Source organism: Silene latifolia, chromosome 11, assembly GCF_048544455.1.
Source record: "Silene latifolia isolate original U9 population chromosome 11, ASM4854445v1, whole genome shotgun sequence".
Lineage (NCBI taxonomy): Eukaryota > Viridiplantae > Streptophyta > Magnoliopsida > Caryophyllales > Caryophyllaceae > Silene > Silene latifolia.
Window position 1 is genome coordinate 7,317,116 of NC_133536.1, and position 11,023 is coordinate 7,328,138.

General features: G+C 37.7%; 2 protein-coding genes across 2 annotated transcripts; one reads left to right on the top strand and one right to left on the bottom strand.

The window, feature by feature from the left end:
- The first annotated feature begins 2,790 nt into the window (after window positions 1-2,790).
- Window positions 2,791-7,301, top strand: LOC141610857 (plastidic ATP/ADP-transporter-like). Its single transcript, XM_074429142.1, has 5 exons — window positions 2,791-3,681; window positions 5,305-5,565; window positions 5,653-5,796; window positions 6,200-6,547; window positions 6,717-7,301. Exons 1-5 carry the CDS (start codon window positions 2,902-2,904, stop codon window positions 7,071-7,073), a joined length of 1,890 nt encoding a protein of 629 aa, XP_074285243.1. The 5' UTR covers window positions 2,791-2,901; the 3' UTR covers window positions 7,074-7,301.
- A 1,862-nt stretch (window positions 7,302-9,163) lies between these two features.
- Window positions 9,164-10,533, bottom strand: LOC141610858 (protein CDI-like). The gene has a single exon (XM_074429143.1). The coding sequence runs from the start codon at window positions 10,402-10,404 to the stop codon at window positions 9,619-9,621; it is 786 nt and encodes a 261-aa protein (XP_074285244.1). The 5' UTR covers window positions 10,405-10,533; the 3' UTR covers window positions 9,164-9,618.
- Window positions 10,534-11,023: the final 490 nt, after the last annotated feature.

The window sequence follows — 11,023 nt, forward strand, 5'->3', positions numbered from 1 at the left end:
TTTTTGAAAAATTTGAGGAAATGAAAGTAATAGCCAAAATCACGGAGTAACTACCCTATTTATAGGGAAAAGCCCATGAAGAAGGACCAATCAGGGCACAGCCCATGAAGCGTCAACCAATCAGCAAGCGGACACGTGTCAGACATGCAACCACGGAATGTCAATCGTTGCAAACGGTTGAATGTCAATCAATGCTACGATTACCAAGCGTATTCAACACGCCCATTCACATCCCTTCGCCTGTTCATCTCCCTCAACAAATCCTAGGCTTTGCTCTCCGCCGGCCACATGAGCGACCATGCCGGGGAAGCACGGCCGGGGCAATCAAAAGTGGCCAGGCACTCTCGGCCCTAGTCGCCAGCGTCATATTATTTCCCACATCGGATACCCTTTACGCATCCATGTGGAGGGGGGATATATGGTACGGCCTAACAAGAACCACGCCGATGCTTCAGAAGAAGCCGATACCAAAAATTTTGCAAAAATACTTGCGCAGAATATACGTTCACATACATCGAAGCCCATACCACGGCATAGACTACGGCGGGGGCAAATTGATGGGGCATATATTCGCACCACGACCAAGTCAACAATATTGAGCAAGGTCAAGGGTATCCACAAGAAAGTCAACGACTCGAACAAACTAGCCGATGGAGCCCATCGGCTGTCCTGGTCTCGGCCGGACAACCAGCCACCGGGACACAAATCCGCGTACTCATATCCAAGACCCTCGGCGAGCTCGCCACTTGCCGGTCCATCGGCCGAGGGTACAACGGTCTTTTCACCGATAGTCACTTGGCCACCTGGCCACTACATGACAAAAGGTGAATGCCTATAAATACTCCTCAACCTTCATTGAGGAAAGGATCCAAAAATTGACCTAATAACCACTATTCATCTGGTAATATCTTCCTTATCTCTCTACAATACACTCTTAGCCAAGTAGCAACAACTCACCTCTCCAAGTTTACTGACTTGAGCGTCGGAGTGAGTACGCTCGGCCAAAGCCGAGCCCTCAGTTTGTTCATCGTTTCAGGAGACCGCAAGGAGGATTCAAGCAAGGACATTATTCAACTAGCTACGAGTGGTATCAAACATCTGCTCTGGAATTACACCCGGAACACTTTTATATATAAAACCTAACCATAAAAAAATATTCCATATAAGGGGGGGCATAGTGATTGACTATAGAGGTGATCATGGGTCGGGCCAATGCGGGCTTGGGCTGGGCCTTTCTAACAAAAGCGGCCCATTTGTGTGGGCCGGGTTAGGTCGGGCCAGATGCGTGGGCTTATTTAGCAAGCCCAAACCCCGCCCTTATGGGCTAATACGGGCTTTTGGGCCTAAATGGGCTTTTTCAGGGCCTAAAATTTACGACTTATCCTAGGAAATAATTAGCGTAATACTTTGAGTTACAACTTTTAAAACATACATAGTGTGTAAAATTGCACAAAATATGATGAAATGCATATGAATTGCTCTCTAAAATAAAATAATGACAAAAATCGCCACTTTAGAATGTTTAATCATGCATTCTTAGATATGATTTATGTTATGTATACCTTGTTTTATAAATCTAAAAAAATATACTTGAGTTTGTAAAGAGTTGAGTATAACTTTAACGCTACTTTAATATGTTTTATTAGGAAAAATATTCATTATTAATAAATATGGGCCGGGCCAAAATTTGGGCCAAACGCTTAGCCCAAACCCGGCCCCAAAATATTTTAGGCCTTTTTAGGCCGGCCCATGGGTTTTTTTGGGCCAAAACTAAAGGCCCAAGCCCTTCAAAAACCGGGCCGGGCCGGGTAGGGTCAATGGGCTTGGGCCATTTGATCAGCTCTAATTGACTACAATATTATTATTAATTGGGTAGAATATTGTAGTAGAAATATTCTATATATGAGTTGACTAAAATATTTTGACTAAAATATATTATAAGGAAAATATATTAGAAGAGAATATTCTAGAAGGGAATATTCCATGTGGGGGGAATGATGAGCGGTAAACTTGAGCGGAATAACACAAATGTGTTATTCTTTTAGTCTATAGGGAATTGTTTAAGACTAAGGTATCCATTTTTTCGTTAAAACAGTTTAAGTGATATCCACTTACATAGACGAGACAAAAGACAAAAATATTTAAGGAATAACAAAAGTTTGTCCTATCTAAATAATATACTTCGTAAAAATTAACCCAATTTAAGTATAAATCGGATACATTCGTCTGAAGAGAGAGTGACCCTGTTCTTTTCGACTGAAAGGAACTAAACTAAACTGAACTGAATTAAGTTGAGTGAACCGAATGAAGCCGAGTTGACTTAAATAGAGTTAAAGTATAAGTTAATTTGTGAAGATGTTAACTGATTGGGCCGAATAAAACTGAGTTGAATTAAATAGAATTGAGTTGAACTAAAATAGGCTGAACTTAAGTCAGAAAAAAAGGGCCTAACCGTATATTTACTCTAAGAACAAGAGTAAGATCAAGTGATAAGAGCTCTATTACTCTAACTTTAAATCGATTCAGTTCTTACCCGCTTCATAATGCGCTTAGTTAAACCCAAAAATAATTCAAATAAAAATGATATTCACTCTTTTGGGATCCTAAACCAATGCTTTGGTACATTCTGAGTCACCATTTTTGACAGACCATCCCATTCCTTTCCATAACAGTATATATATAATCTTCCATTTCAATTCACATTCCCAACATTTTCTTCTTGGGGGAAGACCAAACCTACTCACCAACCTTATCACCAACTCATTCTTCCCCCATTTCTCACATTCTTCTCACACTTAAATTCATTCCCTTCAAAAATTTTCATATCTAAATCTAATAAAGTTTCAAACTTTGTTATTGGGTTTGTTTAATTTCATCAATTATTCAATTAAATTGTAAAAAATGGAGGGAATTTTACAAACAAAAGGTCTTTTATCACTACCATTAAACCCAAAATTAAGAGTTCTTAATTCACCTCAATCTAATCTTAAACAAAGAATTATCACACCAACATGTCTTAAACCCAAAACCCTTCAAGGATTTAGTGTTAATTCAAATGGGTTTCAAAAATTTCATGGAATTTCATCAAATTTTGGTAAAAATTTACGAAATTTACCCATTTGTAAGGCGGAAGCTGCAGCAGCTGCAGCTTCCGCTCCAGAAGATGGGCAACCGTCATATAGTGAAAAAATTACATCCCCAAAGTTTTTAGGCATTGAATTAACCACATTGAAAAAAATAATACCATTAGGGTTAATGTTCTTTTGTATTTTATTTAATTACACAATTTTAAGAGATACAAAAGATGTTTTAGTAGTAACAGCAAAAGGGTCAAGTGCAGAAATTATACCATTTCTTAAAACATGGGTTAATTTACCAATGGCAGTTGGATTTATGATTTTATATACAAAATTAGCAGATGTTTTACCAAGAAAAGCATTGTTTTATACTGTAATTTTACCATTTATTGCATTTTTTGGTGCATTTGGGTTTTTACTGTATCCTATGAGTAATTATTTTCATCCTACTGTTCTTGCTGATCAATTGTTGGCTACTCTTGGTCCAAGGTTTCTTGGTCCTCTTGCTATTCTTAGGATTTGGAGTTTTTGTTTGTTTTATGTTATGGCTGAGCTTTGGGGCAGTGTTGTCATTTCTGTTCTCTTCTGGGGCTTTGCCAATCAGGTATAAATTTTTCTCTTAGATAATTGTCGTTTACAAATTCTTGTTTAAGACGGTTGTTAGTGTGAAACGGAGCTGATTCTATCCATATACTCAGTTTCCCTCTTTAACTTTCTTAGGAGGGACTCTCTGTCTCTTTAGATAATACCCCATTCGTCTCAATTATTTGTTTACTTTTTATGTTCTTTGTGAGGCGTATTTTAATCAAAAGTAAATAAATGATTGGGACGAAGCGAGTAATATTGGTTTTTGTATAGCTACTGCCTACTAGTAACTTTGTTTATTTGAATATTAGTACCTCCTATAGAATTCAGGTGGTTATATGTTTACAGGAGCCCATTTTCTCTCCTGTTTACAGTTAGTCTTCATGAAGACTACCATTTTACGGAATGACCATATCCGTCTAAAGTGAAAGACGGGTCAAATATGCTTAAATTGGTGACATTGTTGGGCTCCACCATGCAACTTGTTGCTTGTCTTATGCTTAAAGTGGGTGGATATTTGGCCCGTCTATGTTATAGACGGATATCTCACGTCTATAATGAGAATTTGTGTTATTATAACTTATGAGGCCGTTGTAAGCCGTTTGATATTTGAGAATTTGTGTTCTGTTTATGTGATGTGGATTTTTCATGTTGATTTTTGCATCACTCTGCATTGATTTTTCTTCAGTGTCATTAGTCTTGCTTGTGACGTCTCACAGTCCCCTTCATTTTTAACATTTTTTAAATCGGCTGTAAGTGCCGTCACAAGTAAGAATTTGTGTAATTTATATGGCTTTCATTGTTATGTTGTGAGAGCATGATTGGACAGCTTTTAAGGTGTTTTTTTAGAATAAGTTGACGAATGACGAGGTTCAAAATGATGCACTTATGATGCTGACTAGTTTATTCTTGCCTTGGCTTATTTTGTGTGTATAGTTGTAGATTTGCTCTTACAACTAGCCATATACTTCGTCATTTGTCGTCCGTCCAAGCTTGTTTTACGTGTTGCTTGATGATATGAATGTGACATTTGCTGTCTTTTCAGGATGTTCTGCTGTCAATTGAATGTTGTAATCAACCTGTTTATGGCATTCCTTGTGTTTTCTTCCAACTTGTGCTTAAGTAATTGTGTTTCATGCTGTCTGCCTGTCTGTACTACTTTTAGTATGGTCATGGAATTCTCTAATGTTAAAGCACTACATTCAATTCATATTTCTCGCTAACAATTCCGGTTCTTTCAAAGACATTTTGATTGTATGATTCTGCTGTATACTTTTTTGCTTACAGTATACAGGAAAGCTTGTTACTTCATTACAAATTGTTTCAAAGTTTTTTCGCTGTTGACTGAAGATACACACAGTGCATGTCGAGGGAGTCTATTTTATGTGATTGAGAATACTATCAAATACGATGTCATATTTGAAATCGGGATGTATTTGTTATACTGAGCAATATTAGATGTAAGAGGACATATTTGTGAGTTAATTGCGTGTTTACTTTCACCGCCTTACATACGTTTCAGTTTGTTATCCTATTGGTGTTATTCTGAAGAAAAGAGGTCCTTTGTTATCCATTATTAGTTTCAAACAAACCCTGTTCAATATTGTCTCTGAATTTTTGTATGGTTTGCTGTCATTTACAGATCACTACGATTGATGAAGCTAAAAGGTTCTATCCTCTGTTTGGGCTAGGAGCCAATGTTGCCCTCATTTTCTCCGGACGAACTGTAAAATACTTCTCGCAAATGAGGCAGAACTTGGGCCCTGGTGTCGATGGTTGGGCCGTCTCTCTCAAGGGAATGATGAGCATTGTGGTAGTAATGGGCCTTGCTATTTGCGGTCTTTACTGGTGGGTGAACACTTATGTTCCACTACCTACTCGAAGTATAAGCAAGAAGAAGAAGGTAAAGACCAAATCATTTTCTCATTGAACTTTTCCGGTTAATTTTATCTTTCATGCCGAGTTCTGATATGTCAATGTCATATTACAGGAGAAGGTGAAGATGGGAACAATGGAGAGCTTAAAATTCTTGGTATCTCAAAAGTACATCAGGGATCTTGCCACAGTGGTGGTTGCGTACGGGATCAGTATTAACCTCGTGGAGGTTACATGGAAATCAAAACTCAAAGCTCAGGTAAAGTCCTTCTACAATGTAGATTGGCAGGGGCGGACCCAGGATTTAATGTATGGGGTAGCGAAAAAAAAATTAGTTTTTAAATGCATGTGAAGGGATTCGAACCCGGGGCAGCGAAAAAAAAATTAGTTTTTAAATGCATGTGAAGGGATTCGAACCCGGGGGCAACAAATGGAAAACCAAAGCCTTTACCATTGAACCACAAGATATTTATTGTATATTTAATGGAATAATATTTATTTATCTACTATTCAGCAATAATTGGGGTAACAAAAATCCGTCTATAAGTAACAAAGTAAAATGTAGATGAAAATATAGCTTGATTCATTAAATCTTTATTGTCGAATGAATGTGGTGGTTATCGATCTTTGAATCCTTACGCTAATCACATGCTTTGATGCAGTTCCCAAGTCCGAATGAATACTCTTCTTTCATGGGTGATTTCTCCACGGCAACTGGGATAGCTACCTTTATAATGATGCTTCTTAGCCAATTCATATTTGACAAGTTCGGTTGGGGAATGGCAGCAGCCATTACTCCTACTGTTCTTCTCCTTTCTGGAGTCGGTTTCTTTTCATTGATCTTGTTCGGTGGGCCTCTTGGACCAGCACTCGCAGGCTTCGGCGTCACTCCTCTTCTAGCAGCTGTCTATGTGGGTGCCTTGCAAAATATCTTCAGCAAGAGTGCTAAGTACAGTCTGTTCGATCCTTGTAAGGAAATGGCCTACATTCCGCTGGATGAGGATACCAAGGTTTGTATTCGTTTTCCAGTCATTAAATAATTTTCCTAGTCTGTCGTTCACGCTCAAAGCGTAAAATGTTGGATCCCGGAGTCTTATGTAAGTATGTGAGACCGTCTCGTTTGGGTTGTTCTCGACAAGTTTCAATTGAAATAAAAAACGTTGTCTAAAACAAATGCAGCTTAAGGGGAAGGCAGCGATAGACGTGGTTTGCAACCCACTTGGAAAATCCGGGGGTGCCCTAATCCAACAGTTCATGATCTTAACCTTCGGCTCACTTGCGAACTCAACCCCGTACCTTGGAGGAATCCTGTTAGTAATAGTAAGTGCCTGGCTGGCTGCTGCTAGATCATTGGACAAACAGTTCACTGCGTTGCGCAAGGAGGAAGAGCTCGAGAAAGAGATGGAGATAGCTTCTGTTAAGATCCCTATTGTGTCTGACAACACTGGGAGTGGTCCCCTCAATGGTGGATCCACATTGAGTCCTTCTCACGATGACTCGCCGATCAGTTCTGCAGGAAGGCTCAAAACCGAGTGACGTTTATTGCAGTACCGTCCTCAACCCCAAGAAACGACCGAGACAGAGAAATTAATCCTAGCAAGGTTCATTCCTTACTAGATAGATAAAATAGCTTAGTAAGATAGATTAAGATTCAGAATTTTTAAATGTGGTGCTGCTATGTATTAATTTTAAAGAATTTTGTACTTGAAATTTTCCGGTATGGTCGCGCTTGTTTAATAAAGTACTCAGATAAGACTTTCTCCAGCTGAATGTTGGTTGTACGATGCTATTATACAACTAGTTGTAGGATAGTATTTGTGACTAACCCTACCCAAATGACTTGATGCAAACCGAATAGAAGCCAAAAAGGTCAACCCAAAGCAAACCGAATTTGAAATGAACCGAATCAACAAAAAACTCGAGTATGTCTCCTGAGAGACGGTCTTTTAAAAAAAAAAAAGTCAACTTTCATTTCATAGTGGTTTACATTTCTCAATCAAAAACAAAAGAAAATCAAACTTGATTATTATTAAAATTAATTAATAATAATCCGAAAAAAATTACGAGTAGCCGAGCATATGACATCAAGAGCTAGCTACTCTTTTTGTCTACTCGGTAGTACATTTTTCAATCTTGCAATGTAATCAAATATTACAGAAAATAAAATAAAATGAAACACACACAATAATATATTGTTCTCTCTTACAATCACACTAGTACAAAGTACTTTTCTTTGATTTCAATCAGTAATTAGTTTACTTATCCTTGTCGTCGGAATCACAGCAGCAGAACATCTTCAAACATCCCTCACAGGCCTCGTAACAGCAGAAACAACAGCAAGCTGTGAAGACACTGCAATTTCACCGTTTTTTCAAGGCATTAGAAATTAACAGATTAAAACAAATATACTTTTTAATGAATGTGCTAATATGAAATTAACATTATAAAGTTTATACTACAATTTCAACAGTTCTTTCGCGCACTAGATGAAATACAGTTTTCTGTTAGTCTGATGGTAAACAACTTACAAAATTACGAGTTTATGTTTGGTTTTTCGAGTAGTTCTATTGAGGTCAAAGGCCAAGGATCGGCAGAAAAGCAAGATCAAAGAGGTAATCGTCATTTGTCACAAGAAAGGAAGCGAAAATTGAGTCCCAACACGCAACAAGAAAGCAGCAAACATTTAACACAGCGGAAAAAAATAATAAATCAAAATAAGGTATAAATCTACAACTGGATATTAATGTTCATGAAAATCATGACTTGATCGAATGCATAAAACCGTTTCACACAAAAGAATTAATAATTCAAATAACATCTCTAGATTTGAGTAAAATGTCAACTAAAGAGAGTAAAAAGAAGTTAGAGATGTATACCATGCATATATCCAGCCTTTCTCGTGATGGCGCTTCTTGATGTGATCAGTGTATTTTTCCGGCATTTTGTTCTTCTGAACTAGATCGACCCTCCGGCTTGAATTCTCGGTATGGCGAGATTTGCTACACTTTGTTTGAGGTGTTTAGCAGTTGTAAGCCGAGAGGTAAGGAGAAGTTGCTTACCCACCTGTGCTTTTATACACTTTATTTGTTAGTTGCCGGACAATAAACTAAACTGCTGGCCTGTAATATGATAATAAATTCCATGTTCTTAGGAATCTTATTAGCTGGACAATGCCTGAAAATTTCTAATAGCATTAAAGTAGAGCAAAATTATTTGTTACAGCTCTCTCTTTGCTGGGCATTTCGGGGACCAAGTCTCCGAACGTCCAAGTCAATTAATAGTATATCGCCTTTGAGCACATAGATCAATCATTAAGGATTAGTTAAACTTGACCAAAAGTCTCGACTATGATTTCTTATTGTGAAAACTCATGAAGAAGAGCTTTACCGCCCTTGTGGTCATATCCAGCTTGAATCAGGATTAAATGGTGCAAACGGAAAAAGATTGTAGTATATATCAGATGATATACCAGGGGACCTCGAAAAAAATCGAAAATTTTAGCTGAAAATTTCAAACTTCAGCGGGGGCAAATGAAAAACCAGATCACAAATTTTAGCTGAAAATTTCAAACAACGGTATCAGTCTGCGAATGAAAAACCAGATCACAAATATATTGACAGCAAAGATAACTGAACCAAACAGAATTACATTTCATAGAAATTCATACTGTTACATAGGCATCATCTGCAGTATTATTCAGAATACTTACGCAAAGAACGAAAAAACAAGAGAAATCATAGTGTTACATTGGCATCTCTGCAGAATACTTACGCAAAGAACGAAAAAACAAGAGAAATCATAGTGTTACATTGGCATCATCTGCAGTATTATTCAGAATACTTACGCAAAGAACGAAGAAACAAGAGATATCATAGTATTACATCACCAACACACAATTCCTCAAATCTACATTCCTGAAGAATGTTATTTGAAGATCCACATTACAACAAACAGATCTAGATAACAACAATGAATACTTCGCGGGGGGAAAACAATCTTGTAGAAATACCTTCCAAATAATGCAATGTCGCATTACCCCATCTACAATAGGCGGGTAGCATTATAAAATGACGACAAATCCTCAAGCAACCAACTCGGCCATATTCTTCTTCTCACTATCTTTCACCTTCTCATACTCTCCCAATTCCTTCAACCATAAGTCACCAAACTCACAATCCTTCCACGCCTCGAACCAAGGCCCACCAAGCGTGTAATGAATCGCTTTAGGGATGGTTTCAGGCTTACCCTCGATAACCCGATTATGGCCCACAAGAAAGTTCCATACAAAGGGAATTTCACCAATTTCATGATCCTCCAACCACTGAAACCTATGCAGAAAAGCTCCACTTTCGGTATTTACGATTTCCGGTGTCAAGATCTTATTTTTAACATGACCACAATTATATAACACCATTGAAGACCAATTCTTTCTAGGATAAACAGTTTGAACAGCACCATCCATTTTAGTAGTTTCTTTAGGTGTATAATCATGATGAACACACATTATTGCATATTTATCATCAATTAAATCAATTAATTCCTTAAAATCATTCAAATATAAGAAATCACAATCAACAAACATTGCCCAACCCGAATAATTAGCCAAATACGGGGTTAAAAATCTACTAAATGAGAATTCAGTACTTTCTAATTTCCCCCTTTCTCTCCAATAAATCCCCTTTTTCCTTATCTCACATTGCTTAATTGGGATTATTTCTAAAGGGATTGAAGATCTTTTTAAAAGTGAATGCTTGCATACTTCATATGCAATATCCTCTTTTGAATCATACCCAATAAAGATCTTGAATGGAATTACATCAATTAGGGTTTCATTGTTGTGAATTGATGACTCATCGATTGAACCCATGTTTTTTGAGAAATTGAGAATATGGGTTTTCAATAAAAAGTGGAATATTGATCTGGGTTCGAGAGATTATTGTGAATTAATGTCGAGAAAAAAAATGCCCAAATTGATTGAGAATGCGGGAAATTGGAAATTGAAAGATTTTGACGGAAATTTAGGGGAAATTGACAGGAAATATAGCACCGACAATACGTTGTAGAATGTAGGGAGGAGATTTATCATTTATGATTCAAATTGGGAAAAATTGATGGGATTTTATAGGTAAAATTTGTGAGGATACAAAAGCAGAGTGAGTGAGCTGTAAGTGCTATGACTGTCACTGTGACTGTGGAAATCCACTGTTCTAAGCGTGTGACAAAGGGCATTCACGAATCTGCCTGCATGTGTAATAAGAATATACTTTGCGTGGGTGGAGGTAGGGGTGTACAGTGGGCTGGGCGGGACTGGGCTGTCAATTTGTGACCCAGGCCCGACATTAAAAGGGGTTGGGTTGGGCTGTGTTGGGCTGGATTTCATAATATCTGACCCAACCCCAGCCAATATACTGTTTTTTTAGTGTTATGAATTTTTAGCGGGTTAAACCGGGCTGGGTAGGGCCGGAAATTTGGGAGCACTGGCCCGG

Coding starts and splice junctions, on each gene's coding strand:
- LOC141610857 (XM_074429142.1), top strand. CDS start 2,902: ATGGAGGGAATTTTACAAACAAAAGGTCTTTTATCACTACCATTAAAC. Junction 5,566..5,652: donor GTATAAGCAAGAAGAAGAAG/GTAAAGACCAAA, acceptor GTCATATTACAG/GAGAAGGTGAAGATGGGAAC. Junction 5,797..6,199: donor AATCAAAACTCAAAGCTCAG/GTAAAGTCCTTC, acceptor GCTTTGATGCAG/TTCCCAAGTCCGAATGAATA.
- LOC141610858 (XM_074429143.1), bottom strand. CDS start 10,404: ATGGGTTCAATCGATGAGTCATCAATTCACAACAATGAAACCCTAATT.